The sequence below is a fragment of the Bradysia coprophila genome, unplaced genomic scaffold, assembly GCF_014529535.1.
Source record: "Bradysia coprophila strain Holo2 unplaced genomic scaffold, BU_Bcop_v1 contig_324, whole genome shotgun sequence".
Taxonomy (NCBI): Eukaryota; Metazoa; Arthropoda; class Insecta; order Diptera; family Sciaridae; genus Bradysia; species Bradysia coprophila.
In genome coordinates, this window is record NW_023503584.1 from 2,686,334 (window position 1) to 2,707,663 (window position 21,330).

A 21,330-nucleotide genomic window follows, 5' to 3' on the forward strand; every position below is an offset into this window, starting at 1 on the left:
GCCAAAACCGTTCGAAATGATGGAAAAATTCGGTTTTTGGACATTCGCAGTTTTTGGAAATTTTTGGTAATTTCCAAAAATAGGTCCTGGTCTCGACATTAACGATGGGTACAATCCCACATTTGAAAAAATGAAAATTGAACTTGCGAAGACTGTTCTGAAGTAAATGGACAATATGAATATGAACGTGTTAAATCTGCATTTTTAAAGATGATAAGTCCAAAAGAATTTAAAGTTTAGCTCTTTTTCGGAATCATTTTACGTAAAACTTTCTTTACATCGGTTACATAAAGCTTGAGGGTGACACTACCATGTAACTATGAATAAGTTTCTAATTCGATCGCAAGAAAACAATAAGAATGCCAATTACAGCATAAAAATAACAGAAAAATACACTTTTTTTGACCACCTTTGACTGTTCCTGGCCTACGACAAAACGGCCTTCACATCTGGAAAGTACATACCCAGATGTGACCTAGATGTCACTTTCCCAATTGTAGCATAAGAAAATGTGCCGATCACATCTAGCGAAATACGCAAATGTGAAAAAATGTGATCGGCACATTTTCCCACGCTACAACTTGGAAAGTCACATCTAGGTCACAAGGTCATCGTAGGATCGAACCCTGGAAGTTACATTTCGTAAAAGAATAGTTCCTTTAGGATCGAATAAAACGCCTTTCCGTCACCGTTTGTAAAAGAGAAGTTTCCATTGGATCGAAAGCCTCTGTATTACCTTTCGTAAAAGGAGAGATTAACTAGGATCGAACAAGACGCCTTTTTAAGGGTAGGTTCCGTAGGTTCGCTAGAATAGGAACATAACGCCTTCGGGCTACCGTTTGTAAATGGACTGGTTTCGATCAAAATCATCATCATTGATTGACTAAAAAACGATAGAATTTGAAGAAACACTAAGAAAAATCGTTAAAGTAAGAAGAGACTTCAAGAAAAGTCGTCAAAGTGTGAAAAAACCCAATTCACGCCGTACCTACGCCTTCTATTTCAAAACATAGTTGATATCGGGTCATAGCTTTGTTCCAAAGCCATATGAATTGTCAAATTTCATCCATAGAACCATAACCTCAATAATATCGCTGTGTAAATCGCGTAGGCGACGTTGCTCGATTTGTATGAAATATCACGTAAGTGACGTTGCTATGGATGAAATTGACGTTGTTCGGGTTGTCAAAGTTCGTGTTTACAGTTACTTGGAACAAACCTATTTTAACGCTCAGTTTTTGACATTTATTATATGACGCCTGCGTTATTTTGTCCAAATGTCAGTTGTCAACATTTAAATTTTTGGCGCACTTTTGGCGTGAATAAAGACAAATTTTCCATTTTTTGTGGGGTTGAACAAAACTTAAATAGAGTCGCGATACACCCTCTGATTTTTCTTCATGTCCTTATTGAGGGACTCGAGTACTATCAGGAACCACCATTTCATGGATCCATCCAGCCGTTTCGGAGAACCGGCACTCATGGCCGTGCGGAATCGACGAGTCAATTTTTGAATACAGATTGTTATCGCAATTGATAGAGGGACTAATTCTAAGCTAATTCAGAAAAATCAGAGGTGGTATCGCGACTCTATTTAAGTTTTGTTCAACCCCACCGTGTTCCGTCTCTTCACACTGTCGATTTTTCTTGGCGTTTCTTCACAATTCGCCAATTTTTCTTTGAGACTTTCTTTGACGACTTTTTTTATTCAGGCAGCCTAGAGCATCTCTAGGAGGATTTTTAACGCTACGTAAAATTGGAAGCGGGAATTGTTTGGATTGTTTACACACCACCGTTTGCACTCATTGTTGCTGCCGATTGTATAGGAATCGATAAAAAGATTTGTTTGTTTTTGGTTTTTTTAAGTTTTATCCATCAATGGTTGAGTATATAATTTTTCAATGTTTTTTCATGTGACGAACAAAACAAATTGACATCAACTCCGATTATAATTGCTTAGGCCAATTGGTAATAAATTAATCATTTTTTTTCTCTGTTTCTAGATACTTGACACAACGGAAAATATATTTTTAATTAATAAAATGTTTTTATTGTTTGTTGTAAAAAGGATTTCAAATTCATCCTCGGACATTTACATACATGTAAGTTTATTATCGTAGACAATCAGTTTTCTTCCTCTTCATTATCATTCTGTTTATCAGCGTTATCTATTCAAAAAAAATCACGCCGCATACAAAAACCATCCCATTACACGTAACAGTAAATTAATCAAAATATTTTGTTTGAAGTTTCTCATTTTCCCACATTTCCCCTCTTGTTTCGCTTTTAATTTTTGGAAGAACCAATAATTGACAAAATGTGAATGAAAATATTGATGATGTCCAAATACAGTGCCAACGCACCGAAAATGTACTCTTCCGGACTAATTGAATATTTATGCTTTCCACCCATCATCATCTGAGTGTCGTAAATCAAATAAACGCAAAACAGCATTGCACCGCACGACGAATAAACCAATGACATTATTCTGCCGGGGAAGAACATTGCGATAAAACTGAACAAAATCAGAACAATCAATCCGACGAATAACACTCCGCCAAGCATTGTAAAGTCCCATTTCGTTTGGAAGGCAAATATCGTCAGTCCTATGCAGACGGCTGCGGTGACGCCGATAGCTAGCAGTACCTTTTTGGAAAATTGGGAGAAAACAAATATTCTTTGAGTATACAAGAAACCATCGCTACGAGTGTGTCGAATGAACTTACATCTTCTGGATCGAATCGGATCGTTGAGGCGCCAACTAGGTACGTTTCGGCCAACGTAAATATACCGAGCACTATCATATTGGTGGGCGCTGTTCGACGAACGCTTTCCACGCATGCCATAGCAATTAGTGCTGCGAATGTGACGATAATGGCTACGAATAGTAGAAACAAATTGTTCTGGACCATGCTCAGCGTATTTTTTTCGTATTTGACGAGGAGGATGAACACCAGAGTGACCAAAAGTTGAATCTGAAACGATGAAATGAATTTTTTTTTTTTTTAAATTTTAATTTGAAGACGTCGAGACAAAACATTATGTTTTGTTGACATAGAAACAATGGATCTTGGGAGGTCGCACAGATAGCTTAAAGAAATACTCCGAGACAACTCGCAAAAAAAAAAACTTATTTTAAGCTCCACTTTTTTCTGCATCAACTCCAAAGTCTAATTACACTACAAGACAAACAAATTGAAATTGGGTCAGGAATAGGCATCATTACACAGGTAAAATGTATCCTACCGATCAGCTAGGTCTTTATTCATTAATCACTTGCCTAGATGTTAAGAAAATTTTTTAATCAACCCAAACATCTGAAACAAAGATTAAAATCAAGGGGGAAACTATGCGAGCAAATCTTGTCCCACCTACTTCTATTGATGACTATTGGTGTCTACTGTTTGGCATCTATAGCAAATCAACCTGACCAAATATTTTCCCGCGTAGTTCTTTCTTGAACAGTCACCAATAGACGTCAATAGACACCAATACAATAGTTACCAATATAAGGAAATTTAGTACGTCAATACATGCAGATGAACCCGAATATAATGGCGACAATTAGCGTGTATTTCTGTGGGTGTCTATCGGTACCAAAAGCACCTGTCAAATACTGGGCTCGCGTATTTTCCCCGTCGATTAAAATCTTATTTGCCAGTGGGATGTTCGTTGTAAGTCGTGTTTCTTGGAACGAGACTAACATTGGGACCGTGAACAAAGTATTGTAAACGAAAGGGTGAAATTATTCGTTTGAGATCTGCACCATTAAACCGTAAAAACGAGAGCAAGAGAAAGATATGGTGGCGTCCGAGGGCAGATATTAGTGGAAAATCCTTTGTCAGTAGAAAGACAATAGGAACATCCTTTAAAAACTAGAAAATCCTTTCATTAGAAAATAGTAAAAATTGAAGAAAATCCTCAAAAGCTCCCCAGGAAACAAAAACATAAATCCTCAAAGCTTAAAAAGAAAATCCTTAAAAATCCAGTAAAATCAGTATCACGAATCCTCTCAAAATCGTAGAAGATCTACAGAAGTCATTGATGAGAATCCTCAGAGTATTGTCTTTTTGAAAATCCTTTGTCATCGAAATTTAAAATTATCAGCACATCGAATTTAAACTGAATTTCAACTCACCGACAGAATCGAATACACCTTTCGAATGAATCCTCGCCGAATGGTTTCTTCGCTGAAATCAAATCCTTTAATTTCTGTCAAATCCTCCGGATCGATATACGCGCCGGGATGTTGCGGTGGAATCGGTGCATTGCCGTACGGATTATTGGCTGGTGGTACAAGCGGTACAAATCCGGACGGTTGCGGCGGACCTGATGGATAGCCAGGATTAACGAAACCAACGTTCGGTGGATAGCCTTGCGATGGGTAACCTTGTGGCGGATAACCGTCTTTACCATGTTGCTGTGGAGGATACCCTGGTTGGGACGCATAACCCTGGTACGGATCTGAAACATAATTTTGTTGTTGACGTTTTTGATTCATGTTTTTTGGGATGGTGGTAAATGAACACACGAATTTGTAATGATATTTCGTGGAACAGTTTGCTTGGTTTTGGCAACAGGGTAGTCGATTGAAAATATCGAAAACTTTCGGAATGTTTCTGTTGTTTCGGTAAATACGATGCAAAGCCGGAGTCACGTTGATTATTATTTAGATAAATTAACGGATGCTACAATGTATTTTACATCCCATAAGCATCTTCCTACGCTCAAAAATTAAACTTTTATTGACTAAGTTATGTAAATCACTAATTTTTCTTTACTCGTACAAAATAGTGCTTCACCGCGCGCTGTACACTCATCGCTCTATATCAGCAATTAAATTTTGCATCAAATGTTCTTTCGTATCAGTGAACACACTCTGCAAATAATGTAATTAGGGAAATTGTATTCATTTGCTTCATTTTCTGATGCGATGGCAATTTATATTGTTCTATAAGAAACATTGGATTTAATAACCAACGCAGATAGACATACGTATAAAGATTAACATTAATTCGGTAATCGATAGAACGAGTTTTGTAATAAACTCTAACTCGAACCTATTAAATTTCGACAAATTTAAACAATTCACGTCATCCATCTAAAAATATTTACAATAAACATTCCAGCAGTTATCAGCCTTAAATGATTCAACATCTGATACAGAGTTTTCTTCGTTTTCCGATCAATTTTTGCAGAAACCGATGCATAAATCTAAACTTAAATTAGTTTTAGAACAAGTTGTAAAGGTTAGGATATCAAAAAAACAATCGCGGTATCGAAATATTGATGAAACGTAGATTCTGCAAGATGACATGCAGGCGAAACTTTTTCATATCGAAGAAAAAGACTCAATTCAAATCCACTTCACAACACAGAATGTTATCAAAGTTAAATTTTACTTGCTTACCGTTCATTTTGTCGATTGAGTTCTATTTCAGGACGTGTTAAAATACAAAATTTTATCAAAACGGTAGACACTTATCTAATTTGAATTGAAAAATTATTGTTTTTCGATTGAGTTTATGCTCGTTGTGTATTGATTATTATTTCTTCTTCGCTCATTGATGTCACTTTTTGAATGCGTTTTTCTGTCGCATGCGATACTGACGTCTTGTCGGTTTGTTATTTATTTTCTATCTCTGTTTTTACATATGTAGCTCATCTCCTTTATGTACAATTATACTCAGTAGGGTTGCCATCTAATGTCTATTCGGAGATCTTTGGACTGTGCATTCATTATAGGATAACTATTGAAAATTCACTTAAACTTTGACTCGAGATGAAATTAAAGCGAAAGGTGGTCGTAACGTATTTTATGCCACTCAGCAACATAATATGCAAAAATTTGTAAACTTTATTAGGCTCACGATGTGTGTTATGACACACGGCCTCGTGTCATAATTACACATCTACAGCCTTATAAAGTACTTTGCACCTCGATTGCATAAATTACTAGTATGTACCGTAGCATTAAAAGAGTGACTGTGCTGCTTACACAGATGGGTCATTTTCTACATATTTAATGCTCATTGAAAAAACATTTTCTGCTGCATTTCCGAGCCAAGAGCAACTATGACCAGTAACAGTAAGATTTTTAGAATCTTTTTCCTTAGCCCTTTTGCTTGAAGGGTGTTGATGACACACATTAGGTTTCAAACCGAACTGAATCAGCTCCCCACTCTTAAGTATAGTTGTAGTTGAATTAATTGATATCCTTTGCGAAAAATAATAATTTTAGGTCGGAGTCGGAGCGGTTGCATAGTTTAAAAACAAATTCATGTGTGAGCATTAGGGTCGATCGATTTTAAAATAATGTCAAGTCGTGCTTCTGGACCCAGCTATATGTCCTATGCTTTGCCCAAGACGATTTTTTAAAGATAATTTTTGAGTTTCAGAAAGTGTTGGTACTCTGTTGTCACTCCTTGACTTAAATATTAAAAGAAAAATTCACGCAAAATGTTAATTGGGAGTGACAACAGAGTACCGACACTTTCTCAAACACAAAGATTGATTGTCTAAAAATCGTCTTGGGACATTTCTGACATTTAAAAAAAAATTGATCCTAAAATTTTCTTAAGACTACGCTGAGTTGGATCAGCTGGGTCCAGAAGCTCGACTTGACATTTTTAAAAAATCGATCGACCCTAGTGAGCTTGGAGAAAGCATTTGATTTTCAGAGTAGTAGAAAGTTCAGATGGTACAAACAAATATCCTATGTTTGTTTAAGATAATCTAGGCTCTCAAATGACCGGTTAAAACACTCACAAAGGGTAGATAGAAAAGTTTCAACGGTTCAACCGAGGATTTCTCCCATTACCCATGTCCATGTGTCGGTAATGTCCAAAATCTCTGTCTAAGTTTGCTTCAGATGTACACTCCGTATAAATCCAAGGTTATTCGAAATGTCAAAAATCATCCTCAACGTATGTGCAGTGAAAATGAACAGGCACTTTGCTCATGTTTGAATATAGAAACAAATGTTTTAATGGTTTTCATGGTTTTCTTGTAAAATAATGAGCTTAAACACTTACGCCATACAAGAAACAACCTTTTATACATTGGGAATCTATTAAATTAAACGTTTTTATAGATCCGAAAAAAGCATAAAATTGAATGGCATCTCAATAATTTCATTTTTTTTTTACCGAGTTGAGGTTAGGGTTCTCTATGGATGACGGTGCAGCTGTCAGTGTTCGGATTTACAGTTACTCGGACTTGATCTATACTATGCGACGTTGAAGCAATTCTTCTTGTAAGTTCTTCTAAGTCTATTAGAGAGCTTCATGAAAATTTTGATGCCTTCGTGATTGATTAATAAGTGTCAGCATGTTATTTCAGGACCTATTTTCTAAGATTTTCTCAATAGGTTTGTTACAAGGCCATACGATTTGTCAAATTTCTGTCAAGTTTCATCCATAGAGACATAACCTCATCAATATTTATATGAAATCCGATCTCTATGGATGAAATCGTGTTCATTCGGCCAGTGAAAATTCGTGTTTACAGTTATTCTGAACAAACCTATAAAGGATAAAAATTGGACATTCACTGTTTCAGTTAATTTTTAGTCACTGCAGCAAAGAGCAGAGCCGAAGTAAACCGATGGGATAAATGGGCAGTGGCGCTGAAAAAAATTTAAACTATATGTTTAAGCTAAGCGCAAGAAACGATACAGCCCAGTGGCGTTCTAACTCTTAATCTGGCTCTGGCAAAGAGAACACGACAAAATCTTCAATTTTGTTTTGAATGCCTTCCTTGATTTCACAAACCAAACTAGCAAAATTTTGATAAGAATGTCTGGAAAATCTCTGGTCATATTAATGCAAAATAGTTATTTACGCATCTGTCGTGGACGGATCAAATCTTCTCTGAGGTTTTTATGTGCTGTATAACAAAAGAAAGAAATTTGTTCCAATTTCGCTAATTCAATATCAGAGGGAACCTCTCAAAACGTATTCTCCGTTAACACTGAGGATCGTTCAATATGTGTCCTTGTCAAATAATAGTAATTTCTGCAACTGCGCTGCAAAAACTGAACTTTTTCACACGTGATTTGGGTGGCGATCGAAGGGTCTTTTTTTCTCTGTTTCTCTATATTTTTCTTTTTGCCACTATTATGCAACTAGTTGCGAAAAGTGATAGTTTTTGTCACTTGATGTGATGTTATCAAACGAGCGAAGAGAGTTTGATAATCCATCGTGTCACAAAAACTATCACTTTTCGCAAAAGCAAATATGAAAATCCATTTCACCACTAGGGGCGAAATTTTTCTGAGTTCCGAGAATGTATAACGCAAAAGCTTTGCAAATAGCAACTTCCATTTTTTGAAGTTTGGACTTCCATTTAAAGAGGTTTAGGAAATTTTAGGCTTTTTTTAGGAGGATTTTTAAATTTTAGGAGGAGTGGCAGCCCTGTTTATGTTTCAGTTATTTGGACTGTACAACGACGTGCTTCTCCTTGTGTGATTGTCCTTAACCACTTACCTGGTTCGCTTAGCGTAATCTAGGACACAAAGCGATTCAAATACATCGTTCACTGGGTGTAGTGAAGTCGGAAAACCTTCCTTCATCTCAAAGAGAAAATAAGACTCACTCAGGCTGGGAGTTTCTTAAACAATTTCTATTAAATTTAAAACAATAAATTACATAAAACACATTCAGATAGAATTAACACATAACTTAACGATATTTATCTCCTCCCAGCTTAACTGCTTTACTATACACATTCAATTTTCTCGTTAAAATATTTGGTTTAATTTTCGATATGATATAAGTTTATGAAGCGGCGATAAGTTTCTATTCTCTGAAAAGCATCGTATAGGAAATTTTATTTTTTAGAATTTTTAATTTTCGTTTAACTTTAAAATTTTCGATTACATAGAAGGAATGTTTTAGTGTCGAGCAATAATTATAATGTCACTTAGAAGGAACTACACCTACATTGCCCATCGATGTTTAACACTTGTCGTAGAAAATCTAATCTTTTTTACCGTAAAATTTGTATATGTTTCAAACGTAAAAACAAAAATTATTTACAATCAATCGCCAATCAACGGAACATTCAGAATTGGTTACGTCCCGTCCACACTTCGGTCCGATCATAATCCGATAGACTTAATCCCGAGTTGCGCCAATTATCATCAGAACGTACATAAAGATTTGAACGATGTCCAAATACAGATTTAGTGCAGCGAAAATGTACTCCTCGGGACTAATTGAATACTGATGCTTGCCGCCCATCATCTGAAAACGAATAGAACAAATTTCATTAACTGATCCGTTGTATAAGCGAATATCGAGCGAGAACTGCTGTATGAACTTGCTAACATTTACCATTTGAGTATCATAGATCAAGTAGAAACTGAAGATCAGCGCTCCCAACGATGCATAAATCAGCGTAATTGTTTTACCAGGAACGAAAATCGCCACAATGCCAAATATCATCAATACAATCACAGCGACGAAGAGAACACCGCCCATAACCTGAAAATCATCACGACAATTCAATTGATCTGAATTTCCCTTAACCAAGCCCATTTACCGTGAAATCCCATTTCGTCTGGAACGCGAACAATGTCAACGCTAAACAAATTGCCGCTGTTATACCGATGGCCATTAAAAGCTATCATTTGGAAGTGAGTGAAAGAGCGTTACTGTGAAACAGTTCACCGAAAATTGTGCGAGTCTTACCTCATATATGTTGTATCTGGCTGATATGGTACCCAACAGAAAGCTCTGAGCAAGTGTGAACAGAAACAAAAATATGAAATTCATCGGCATCTTGCGTCTGACATTCGTACAGCATGCCATCGATATCATGGTCACGAGCATAACACCGAATGCTACCCACATCATTTCTAGATGGTAACAAGGAAATTGTCGAAAATTGGTTCGAAATTTCGAATAAAAATGTTTTCTGTCAAATACCTGGATGTCGCCTTACCCAAAGTTTTGTACCATCATGGAACACGAACAATGTCATTATGCCGAATGTGATAGCAAGTTGAACCTGTGTTGACGGAGCGAAATATTAACATAATCGTCCTATCATCCCACATCAGCTTACCATCAAAATTGAGTAGACTTTTCGAATGAAAGCTTTCCGTATGCTCTGGTCTGTAAAATCAAATCCTTTCACTTCGGGATCTTCGGGATCGTATACTGGTCCAGCATGCGGAACTGTTGGTACAAATCCAGGCTGCTGAAATCCACCTGGTTGTGGGTATCCTGGTTGTTGAAATCCGGGCTGTGGATATCCCGAATCTGGATATCCAGGTTGTGGATAGCCTGGCTGTGGTGGATAGCCTTGTTGTGGTGGAAAGCCACCTTGAGGATATCCTCCTTGCGGATAGCCTGGTTGTGGATAACCAGACGGTGGATATCCCGGTTGACCTCCATATCCTTGATTCGGATTATTTGGATCTGTGAAAAAGATTCGAAAATTTAAATTTGTCCGAATTCGTTTACAGCAATCGTAGAAATATCAAACAAAACGCAAAGAATTCGTAAGAGTTACGTTCGTAAAGTTACCATTCAGTAGACGTGCATCGGCCATAATTCAATTAAACAACACCCAATAAATGTGAAAAAAAGACCAAACAAATAAAGTTCAAAAAGTCTCGATTCACAGTCTTGAAGTGTACAACCAAAGCTGTTATCGAATGTTATTTTATCACAAAACCTTATCAGTTAATCTGACGGCAAAAAAATCTAACCGAAAAAGGTATTTCTGCGACCCGTAAAGCATCAATGGACATTGTGAGTTGCTGAAAAGCCCCAAAATGGTTCCACATTTAAAGCACTTTTTAGGAGTCGAAAGGAAAGTGCATACCGGAAAACAAGTTTAAAATTCGAAATTGAAGGGTCAGAACAGGGTTTTTTTTGGTAGATTCTTTCGTTGCACGTTCGGCGTAACATTATTTTCTAGAAAAACATTTTTGTCGAAATTGGTGCAATGTTGTAAACTAACCGTACGTGAGTTTCCAACGTTAACATGCAATTTTGCAGCGATGATTAAAGCTATTGCTATCAATCAATTAGACGAAAAATCCTGGTTACATACTCGCATACGTGAACAATGTTCACTAAACATGGATTATCATTGCCTTAATGACCATCGAACTATAACTTGAATCAAATTTTTGTTCAAATTTTACCTTTACCTTTAGATCGTGAGAATCAGTCGACGATACTGACAAGAAATATGTAAAATGAAAGAAAACTTTTTAAATCCGCTACACCCTAAAATGTAGCTATACTGAGCATGTGTATGTTATTGCTTGCCACCTGCAATGCAAAGGTTTCTAATTTCTATTGGTCAAGTATAGATATCGGCTTATTGGATTATGATAAGACAGATAATGAAAATACCAAGGATTCCCATTGAATTTTTGCAATTTAAATTGAAATCGAAAACGGATAGAGATATGGGAGGCTTACATCCAGGAGTGCGGATACGACAGGCTGTATAGAAGAAAGAGTAAGAAAGTGAAAATCGTAAAACTGAGTGACTTATCTTCGTCGAAGACATTTTTTAAATCGATTTTTCTCCGGCATGTCTTAATTTGTTGGCCAAATGGAGAAAAATGTATGGGACAACGTGATCTACATTTTCCCTTATTTATCAAAAATTTGGTCATCATGGCATCGCGAAGTTTTTAATTTTAAAAATATTTTGGCCGAAAGTAAGTCACTCAGTTTTACGATTTTAGAATAGAAATGATAAGTTGGCTTGAGGAATGACCCTTGTCTAAGAGCTTCATAAGGAAACAGTTTCGTCAAAAGCATGTACAAAAGTACTAAAGAATCTAATTGTCATTCAGTCAACATAAATTCAGCCGCATAAACGAAAACCACGACATCAATCGAACGAAGTTCCGTCACACTCTTTCAGCATATCGATTGTCATTAACAAATCATCGAATCTGTTATCTCTCTATTACTATTACCATGCACTTTAACTAATTCTATACAAACTAACCAAAGAGAACGTCAAAATATATCCACAAATTCTCTAAAAATGTTCACTCATTCGTCCACGAATCATGCAATGGGATTAGATTAAATAAATTTAATATCAATAACCTGGGTAATAGCCGCCTTGGTATGACATTCCCTTTAATGAGTGCAACGATTTATTTTCTCTTCTTTATTTTCAATTCTTTGTGCTTAGATGATGGCTTTAAATGAAAATATAGAATCGCTGTAAAAATAACACGAATTAAATATCTAGAGTAGATGGGTCATTACGTACCGTACATTCTATGTGTGTCTATTCCACAGGTGTTTGAATACAAAAGATGTTTTTGTGTTCCTTCAGAATCTGAATCTAAAATGAAAGAGGAGAAGAAAATGTTCAAATAATTCGTTTGTTCAAAATAAAATAAAATTACGACTGAGTCGTCGTCAGTAGTTTGGAAATTGTTATCTCTAATTGTTCCATTCAAACGGAAACGATAAATGTGTGACAAGTATGGCAATGTGTCATTTTAAACATTTCGATTGAGTAATTCCGATATCTGGATTCCAGGCGTAATATTTGTGGTAATTCATTTAGGCTCAGACATTTCGAACACTGTTTCGATCTGTGAGAAAATTAAATACGTCTTTCGACGTTTTTGCATTATTATGCAGTTAAAAAATACCATTTCTCATCAGGCCATGGCGACAGTGGTACTCGATACAGTACTCTATCGAACACTATACCGATTTGCACACGAATAAGTCCAGCGAATTAAAATGTAATTTGTTACTAAACTCAAGTACTCTCGGCAAGTCTGTGTGGTTAGCGAGCCACCACAAATCTGGACATACCAATGAAGGCTGTTCATATTTAAAGGATACCGAAGTTGATCGGCAACATCCTATTGTTACACTGTTGCGGATTTCTGATTATTTCTATTAATGATTTGAAAAATGACTATTTTAACGAGGAAATTTCACAATGGGATAGAACCCTAATCTCTGAAACTCCTCTATCGATTTTTAATTATTTTGAAGATCTGCCATTTCCACCGTGTATCGTCTTGGACGATTATATCGTCCAAAAGATGAAAATATTCAGTTCTAAGCAATGTTATCACTCAGAGATGGTATTGTTGATCGAAAAAGCGATCATTTTGGCCAGAAAGAGATAGTATCATCCACCGGGAAATATTGTCATCTTCTGGACAAAATTAAATCTTCTTGGCGATGATATCACCGTATGGGCGATAACATCACATTCTGGACGATAATATCATTTTCCGGGTGAAAATATTGTCTTCTGTGTGATATTATGGCGTTAAAAGTTGTAAAATGCTTAATTTATCGCTAAAGGTGTACAATAAAATCGTCTCGGCCGAATAGTACTAATTCTTCAGTTTTAAATTAAAGGAAAATTGACTCTGGTTTCACTCAAAAGATGATAATATTGCCCGGAAGATGATATTATCGTCCCCAAAATTGTGTGTGATAATCTCTAGGTAGTAATATCGCCCAAAGGGCTCTTAGTGGGCGATATTACCGCGTCGCGTTCTGGACTATAATGATCGCTTTTTCGATCAACAATATCATCTCTGAGCCAAGAACTGCATAATTTCGTCTTCTGGGCGATATTATCGTTCGAGATGGTAATTAAGTCTTCAAAATAGTTTAAAATCGATTGAGATGTTCCAGAGATATGGTAGTGACGCCCTTTAGGAATGTTGCCCTCGGTACATACAGTACCATGGCACTGTAACGTTTTATTTCACTGGACAGCATTATTTAGTGTTTGCGAGAAAAAGTTGATCGGAATCGGTTAGGTAGTTGCCTTCGATATATATGAAGACACCGATCTTACCAGATGTTCACAATTATCAATGCGTAACTGTCCAATCAGATAAACACCCCATCCGTGCACAGTACTATGAAGTTGTGTTTCCCATAGATATAGGAAATTTAGACTTGGAAGAGAACTTGTAAATAAGTAAATTGAACGGGATAAAACGTGAAGTTTACATGACTGGTCGTTTTGTCGGCACAAAGGCTCAAAGACTACTACTTTACTTTGTGTCTAATATGTATTCTGTTTCTCAGAGAAACGATTGCCTTCGGACCGATATTTTATTTGAACAGCCACAATAGCAACACGAGAAATATTTACCCGACAAATATACGCTAATTTATATTCTTGCTTATAGATAACCGTATATGAACCACATGCTTTCCATATTTAAACGATTCAATACACCTTCGTATTATGAGCATCTAACATACACACATCTACTGACGCAAAATTGAACGATGTAGACATTTTTATCTGCTAACCTTTAGTTGCACTACATTAGACGGAAATGACTAACGCCACTCAATACCAAGAATTGAAATCAAGTGGAATATTGGTGGAATCATAAGATTACTCATTGAATGATAAGACATGCGAATTCGTTGATTTTTATTGTTCTTGATCTGGTAATACAGATTAGCTATCAGTTGATGGGTCTATGCTTCCTTTAATATTGCTACTATGTCTCTCAAATTCATCGTTGTGTGCGTTCGTCAGAAGAAAATATTATCTTCCTGAGCGTTCGCCCACTTGAACTTTGTGCAAATCGCGATTAGCTTCAATTTGAATCGAAGATTATAAATCGTTTCTCATTCGCACATTTGAATTGAGCGTCACCGAGTGTTAAATAAACTCAAACGAAACTGAGATTCGTTAATTAAGATCACACCATACGGAGTACCTGCACTAAGTGTAAAACAATACCGCCAGAGTTTCACTTGATTATACGCGGATTATGAGGTGAAAATTGTTGATATTAGTGAAGTGGAGCGATAATGAATCCCACTTTTATCCGGCCCAACGAAATGTTAACTCCTAGATTGTGATTTTTAATGCAGATGATGTTCTACCTGGAGGTATACTGATTGCTGATGAAGCTACTTGTAGTTATTCAGTTACTAATCAATATTTCCTATCACGTTAAAAAAGGATTGCAGGTTGTACATATCGTTCAAACGATGTAGTTGAGTGTTATAGGAACTGATAGCTCTAGGAAAGAGTGCTAAATACACCAAAGGATATGATCCTGCCACATAAAGTGGAAAGACAGCAAAACTGTTCGTTTTCATTAACTTTTTGAAGTAAAACTGACGAACGAAATATAAGTCATCTTAGAAGTGTGACCTCTGGTTAATTAGCCTACTACGACAGTGCCGGACGAGCAAAAGGGAACTCTTTCAAGGAATGGCAATGAATTCAATAGTATTCCAGTAAATAGAGGTTTGTTAGGAGGTTAAACGAAAAATGTGTCTTCTTGTCTTCATATCACCTTAGCCTTCACATCACTTCGGTGAGATATGGTCAGTAAAACTTTGTTTTAAGTCTCAGTTGTTTTATGCTAAAATTGATTGTGCAAACAGGATATCCATGTGAACATAATAGTTCTGCTTGACAGCTTTGGAAAATCTTACATAAAAAACGTTTACTATGCTGGTGCATGTAATAAGGCTATTACATGTATAGGCAATAGCCTTTACATCACTCGCATAGTAAAACGTTGTACTACACACGGAAAATAAAGTGATATCTCGTATCACGATGAGTAAATGTACCTCGGGCTAAAGCCCTCGGTTACTTTTACTCATCTGGATACGAGATATCACTTTACTTCCCTTGCATAGTAATGTACTATTACATGCTAGCGGGCGGTAAAGTGCACTTTGCGTCACTGTTTGTGACTGTGAAAATTTACTTACCACTCACTAGCATGTAAAATGTGTTACGTCACTGCAGTGCCTAATTGATTTTCTAAATTTGCTAAAATTTTCAATTTTGCCATTAGCAAATTTGGCAAATTTCGGAAAATTTTGGAAAATCTTAGCAAATGTTGGCAAATTGTGGAAAATCAATTTCCCAAAAATAGGCCCTGCGTCACTGTGTGTAAATGCTTGTTTTGGCTCGTGTGATTACTTCACTCGCCTTCGGCTCGTTCCACAAAGCTCACACTTGCCAAAACAAATATTTACAAACGGTGACGTAACATACTAGAAAAGCATACCACCTGCAGCTCAATAACATGCTAAATGAAACAATATGTGCAGCAATGTAACACAGGTATTTCGTCACTTTATAAAGTTTCATGTAACGACAATTCATTTCGTCTAATTGACCTTTGAGAATTTATTTCTACTTTGTGCTTACACGTCAATACGGGTCAATAATTACATATCGGATGGAAAAACCGAAAGGAAAATTATGGAATTTGTCGCTTGTTTCTACAAAACATTCTTTCTATCAACGAACAACGTCACTGCGTATACTTGAAACGTAATAGTGCAATCGAATGACCTACCACAAACGCAATATATCAGACATTAAACATATCTTGACCTTGAAAAATCTTTAATTTACGAATTACACAATATCGTCAGACGAGAATTTTAACTGATTTCGAATTGAGACACTTTCTCATTACAAATCATTCTTCACCTGCACTATGTTATATTAACTAATGCGTTCGTTGATCCAATAAGCAAATTGTTTCATCGGCTTGTACATGTACGATACCTGTTATATGCGCAATCTATCCGAAAACACTGAATAAATTCACATTCATTCGTATTACCCACTTTATTGTCATTGTATGGTAAGTAAAGTTACGTGAATTAAAAAGTATGACTCATGGGAACACAACATTAAAAACAGTTGTCTTTAAAAAAAAGAATAATCGGTGGCTATAATTGAAGAGCGTATGCAAAAATCGATAGCATTTCAATTTACCTGATTTTCTCAAATTTAACACTGATTTCAGTCAATTCTGTTCGAATCAAATAGTTAAATGATTGTTCACTCGGTTCCCACCAATTATTTCACGTAAATATTCAGCAAATTGGTGATTTTTTCACTTTAATTTGTACTTCGTAAATGTTATTGTCAACGCACCGCAAAATGTTATTGGAAATGAAAATTCAAAACAATGTTCTAGTGAAATCGAGAGGCGAACGCGTCCCAGCTGATATTTGCTTCAGGGTTCATAAATACAGGGTACTTACAAACATAATTTCCAAAAATGGCTTTGTGTGGTTAATTTATGTGTAAAAAACAGAGAAAGATAATTTGGCTACCTTAGCGTGAATACTTTCTGTATTGAATTAAAGTTCACTGGAACCAGACAAACTAGTTTTTTAAGTCAGAAATTCTGACAGTATTCCTTTTACAATGCCTCACCGACAGTTTGTAATAGTATACATAATCTGACTCCATGGATCGTGGGATATTGAGCTAAATAGGTGTTTTTCTTGAAAGCTGAAATATTGGACCCGGATCTTTTTTACAATTTCAAAACAATTGTTTAGGCAAGGGGTTTAGGCAAAATGTTCTCGGCGGATTGAAAAATGTCAGAGAAGTATCCAGTTGAACAAACAAATAAAGTCTAAGCAATAGTCGATCTTTAGTTAACTTTACGAGATTCGTTATGCGTGGATCTGTAGTTCAATTTTTTTATATTCAATAAAAATTTGCACCAACAAAGTTCCGCTTCACTCAATATTGTTAAAAAAAAAAAAAAAACAAATAAATTAATCGAAAGTAATTCACGGTGGGGTTGAACAAAACTTAAATAGAGTCGCGACACCACCTCTGATTTTTTTCATGTTCTGGTTGAGGGACTCAAGTACTAAACGAAACTGTATTCAGTTTCCGGATCAGTCCAGCCGTTTCGGAGAACCGGCACACGTGGCTGTGCGAGACCCACCATCAATTTAAATACAGATTGTTATAGCAACGGATAGAGGGACTAATTGTAAGTTAATTCGTGTCAAAAATGCTTCTCTCAACAACCTGGCCACGGTACAACAGCCAGCTAAAGTCGAAATTTCGACATTTTTGAATGGTGATATGTCTAAGACGAAAACAGTTTGAAACTCTTTGAATGGCGATAAAGGTAGAAGATTCCATTCTCTGTTAAACGCCGAGAATGGACTTTACAAAATTTGTCTAGATTGTACAATATTTGAAAAAGTTTATTTTCACCATCCTCGACGAAACTTACACAGGTAGACCCTTCTTGTATCAAAACAATAATGCCTGATCAGCCTGCAGTCTTAGCTTTACAACGATATCAAACTTACCATACCAGCCTCACAACAAACCCGCCGTGAATTGAGCCCATGTTTACCCAATTTAATGACTGTACCGAGAAATAGCAGTTCCGATCATCTGAACAAATAATATTAATCGACAGAATTTGATCTACATAATGAGTTGTAGCTTCTGTTTGTACACTGTACAATGTACAGTTAGGGAAGAATAGATGCAAACATCGAATTTCTGAGAAGTCCTTGTTTCATTAAACCTTTCAGAAACGGTAAGCGTGTTTCACGATGTGATAATTAGATGTGCAATTTCTTTTTTATGCCAAATACTGCGAAAGTTTGTATTTTCGGTCCTCAAATTCAGGCCTTGGGCCGAAAGTAAATGTCATTTTACTTTCGCCCCGTGGGCTTGCGTATTTGCGGGCCGAAAGTAAATGTCACTGTCATCATTTTACTTTCGGTCCTCATATGTCTCGAAAACACATGTTCACTTGATTGAAAGTACGCATTGAGTGTAGTGTTGTGTTGACGATAGCCAAATGTTTTGTGAGCAAGTGAATGTATGTTTACAGTAATTTCATTTGTTAAATTGTTTTTATTTTTATCCCAGGGGGCTACCGCCCCCTGGACCCCCGCGCTTTTCGGCATTTTGGTGTTTGTACAGCAAATTTTGTTGATAACTCAACAGTTTAATTAAAATTATGTTTTGTTTCGGACCGAAAATACAAATCTTCCGCAGTATTTGGCATAAAAAATAGTATGCATCACTCGGGGCAAAAGTAAAAAAATTCAAATCGTGTGATTGCCGCCCTTGCCTGCGGCGCGGGCTGCAAACTTCACACGTTTGAATTTTTTTACCTTCGCCCCTTGTTATGCAAAATACTATTGTTGTCTTACGGCCAGAATCGGATAAACAAAAGCCAGCTTTTCTTATTTTCTGGCCAACAAAATACCGTACCGTCTCGCTGGGACATTTTTTGTTTCGACGTTAGGGATATATTCCTCGCTATCGGCTCGAAACACAACCTTCACACACGCCTCAACAAAAAATGTCCCAGCGAGACAAAAATGGAAAGATCACCGTTTATTTTTGCCATCATCGTCGATACCAGATGAGTAACAGTTTCTGAAAGGTTACTGAGCAGAGGAATAACATTTGTAAAATAATTTAGGTTTTCAGATTTAAGTCGACTCTGTTACACTTGCGCTCCACTCGAAGTCACCCAAAACTTTTCTTACGATTGTTATTACGAATTTACATTACCTTGCATCCTTGCATACTTTGAGTTTACCGGGTAAACTCTTCACCTTCACAACAAACATTTCAGATTTTTCAACTGGGACCAACAGTAAATGTCAAACGCAACCCTGCGGTCAATAAACGCCACTTTATGCAGCATAATAAAAAATAAATTTATTGACAGAAAATATAGTTTTGTTGTGGTTGAAAAGTTGTTCGAGTAATAATGCAAATTTTTGTCAAATTTCAAATCTGAACAACCGATCCGACGATGTCTGGTTCAGATGGCGAATTAACCGGCAGCGTAGAGTTGTCCTCGAAGTCAGCTTCACGCACAAAAGAGGCCGTGCCTAAAGTGAAAGACGGTGACTGGCTTTGTCCCGAGTGAGTAAATGGAAAAAAGCACAGAACTAGAGGAACTAATGTTTTGCATAACAAGGCAATACAGCAGTTCCATTGCTGCTAGGAATGTAGGCATTTGATATTTGATTTAAAACAAAATCCATTTCTTTGCTTCAATTATCCCACCTGCCGGCAATTCAGCTGTAAAAACTTGAATTTCGCTAGACGAAACCAATGTAATAGGTGCAACAAGGAGCGCGTTCTGACGGACAGTGCAAAGAAAAAGTTGGGCTCCGAAATCGGTAAGGCTGCTGCAGAGAAAAGTCGCGGTTTATTTAGCGCCGAAGATTGGGAATGTGGAAAATGCGGCAACGTTAACTGGGCGAGGTAATGTTAACCGAATTTATTCACTCAGAAATATTCAAAACTAATTCGTTTGCGTTTGCGTGCAAAGGCGTCAAATATGCAACATGTGTAACGCGCCGAAATTCACGGACGAAGAGCGAACAGGTATGTTGGAAACAATATTCTCCGCTCGTTTTCCGATTGAAAATGTTGAAATCGTTTAGGTTACGGTGGCGGTTATAATGAGCGCGAACGAGTTGAGTACAAGGAACACGTTGAAGAGTCGGACGATGAATACGATGAATTTGGACGAAGAAAAAAGCGTGACGGAAAAGCGGCACCGACAAAAGCAATATCAATCGAATCACAAAAGAAGACTGAACCAGCGGCAGCCAGGATACGAGACAGTGACGAAGAGGAGAGTGACGAGGACAGTGATGACGGCGATCTCGCCAAATATGATCTGTGGGGCGATGACGACGAAGATATTCCCAATTCAAATTCGAAACAACAACAGCAACAACCGGTTAACGACAAAAAGCGAGACAGATCGTCATCGTCGTCAAGTGATTCATCGTCCAGTAGTTCCAGTCGATCGCGTCGTTCGCAGTCCAGATCAAAATCATTTTCGCGCTCTAGTTCCAAATCAAATTCACAGCATAAATCCGGTTCGATGGGTCGGGACCGTAAATCGAAATCATCCAGCCATGGTAGTCGTAGACGCTCAAGTTCTCGTACAAGAAATCGCGCATCGAATCGTTCCAGATCACGGTCGAGAAGCAGATCACCACAACGAGGTAGTAGATATAATGATGGACGGCGCCGTTAACAGTTAGCAATTCAATTAATTTTGTTGGGTTAATTTTCGCGTTCACCATTGCTGATGGTACCACTCGGATTGGGACTAACACTCATTCCATTCTAATTTTGTAATTACGGAGAGACAATTGATTTCCTGTTTGCTTCCCGATTTGAGCATTTGTTTCCCTTTCAATTTTACGAGTCCTCTCCTGTACGTAATGAACAGTTAGTTAAAATATAGAGTGATTGATGGAGAGAAATTGACTTTTTGTGTTGGAAGTTGCACACGGGCAATGCCAAAAAAAATTAGGACTGAAAGTGGGCTCCGTACGTGATCGATGTTGGTATCGATTCGAATAGTGAAATGTGGTAAGACTGCCTAATCATCTCAAAAATCCAGAAAGTGCTATTTCTATAAAAATGAAGTGAGTCGGAGCTACAATATCCTTGCCTATGCCTATGTCTCCTAATCGTCTTACCTAGTTCATTCAATTGTCATTTGTTGCTTGTTGGTTGATGTCCTTTAAACGCATAGCCGTA

The 21,330-nt window shown here is 37.0% G+C and overlaps 3 protein-coding genes across 17 annotated transcripts; 1 reads left to right on the plus strand and 2 right to left on the minus strand.

Annotated features, from left to right (window-relative positions):
- Positions 1–2,023: 2,023 nt before the first annotated feature.
- On the minus strand, positions 2,024–5,611 carry LOC119079527 (protein lifeguard 1-like). Its single transcript, XM_037187509.1, has 4 exons — positions 5,411–5,611; positions 4,139–4,464; positions 2,727–2,975; positions 2,024–2,646 (listed from the first exon to the last, which is right to left on the minus strand). Exons 1-4 carry the CDS (start codon positions 5,415–5,417, stop codon positions 2,287–2,289), a joined length of 942 nt encoding a protein of 313 aa, XP_037043404.1. The 5' UTR covers positions 5,418–5,611; the 3' UTR covers positions 2,024–2,286.
- A 2,990-nt stretch (positions 5,612–8,601) lies between these two features.
- LOC119079523 (protein lifeguard 1-like) lies at positions 8,602–16,962 on the minus strand. 15 transcript variants are annotated; one of them, XM_037187503.1, is made up of 10 exons: positions 16,831–16,943; positions 12,256–12,330; positions 12,087–12,181; positions 10,348–10,424; positions 10,069–10,317; positions 9,930–10,011; positions 9,693–9,859; positions 9,544–9,624; positions 9,336–9,485; positions 8,602–9,245 (listed from the first exon to the last, which is right to left on the minus strand). In XM_037187503.1, the coding sequence occupies exons 3-10, from the start codon at positions 12,112–12,114 to the stop codon at positions 9,117–9,119; spliced, it is 963 nt and encodes a 320-aa protein (XP_037043398.1). In that variant the 5' UTR covers positions 12,115–12,181; positions 12,256–12,330; positions 16,831–16,943; the 3' UTR covers positions 8,602–9,116. The 15 variants fall into 15 exon arrangements, with proteins under 15 accessions (XP_037043398.1, XP_037043396.1, XP_037043397.1 ...); XM_037187501.1 differs by having other exon boundaries at positions 12,087–12,204; positions 12,261–12,330; positions 16,750–16,938; XM_037187502.1 differs by having other exon boundaries at positions 16,750–16,938.
- A 2,469-nt stretch (positions 16,963–19,431) lies between these two features.
- LOC119079526 (zinc finger Ran-binding domain-containing protein 2-like) lies at positions 19,432–21,046 on the plus strand. The gene is made up of 4 exons (XM_037187507.1): positions 19,432–19,686; positions 19,846–20,031; positions 20,099–20,154; positions 20,214–21,046. Exons 1-4 carry the CDS (start codon positions 19,574–19,576, stop codon positions 20,816–20,818), a joined length of 960 nt encoding a protein of 319 aa, XP_037043402.1. The 5' UTR covers positions 19,432–19,573; the 3' UTR covers positions 20,819–21,046.
- Positions 21,047–21,330: the final 284 nt, after the last annotated feature.

Bases quoted from the DNA above. Each gene is read 5' to 3' on its own strand.
- LOC119079523 (XM_037187489.1), bottom strand. From the start codon at position 12,114: ATGTCATACCAAGGCGGCTATTACCCAG. The intron at 10,425-12,086 runs GTTATTGATATT...TCTTTTTCACAG, and splicing joins CCAAGGCGGCTATTACCCAG to ATCCAAATAATCCGAATCAA. The intron at 9,246-9,335 runs GTAAATGTTAGC...ATTCGTTTTCAG, and splicing joins TGATCTATGATACTCAAATG to ATGATGGGCGGCAAGCATCA.
- LOC119079527 (XM_037187509.1), bottom strand. The intron at 2,976-4,138 runs GTGAGTTGAAAT...TCATCGTTTCAG, and splicing joins AGGTGTATTCGATTCTGTCG to ATTCAACTTTTGGTCACTCT. The intron at 2,647-2,726 runs GTAAGTTCATTC...TTTTCCAAAAAG, and splicing joins TCCGATTCGATCCAGAAGAT to GTACTGCTAGCTATCGGCGT.
- LOC119079526 (XM_037187507.1), top strand. From the start codon at position 19,574: ATGTCTGGTTCAGATGGCGAATTAACCGGCAGCGTAGAGTTGTCCTCG. The intron at 19,687-19,845 runs GTGAGTAAATGG...CCGGCAATTCAG, and splicing joins GGTGACTGGCTTTGTCCCGA to CTGTAAAAACTTGAATTTCG. The intron at 20,155-20,213 runs GTATGTTGGAAA...GAAATCGTTTAG, and splicing joins CACGGACGAAGAGCGAACAG to GTTACGGTGGCGGTTATAAT.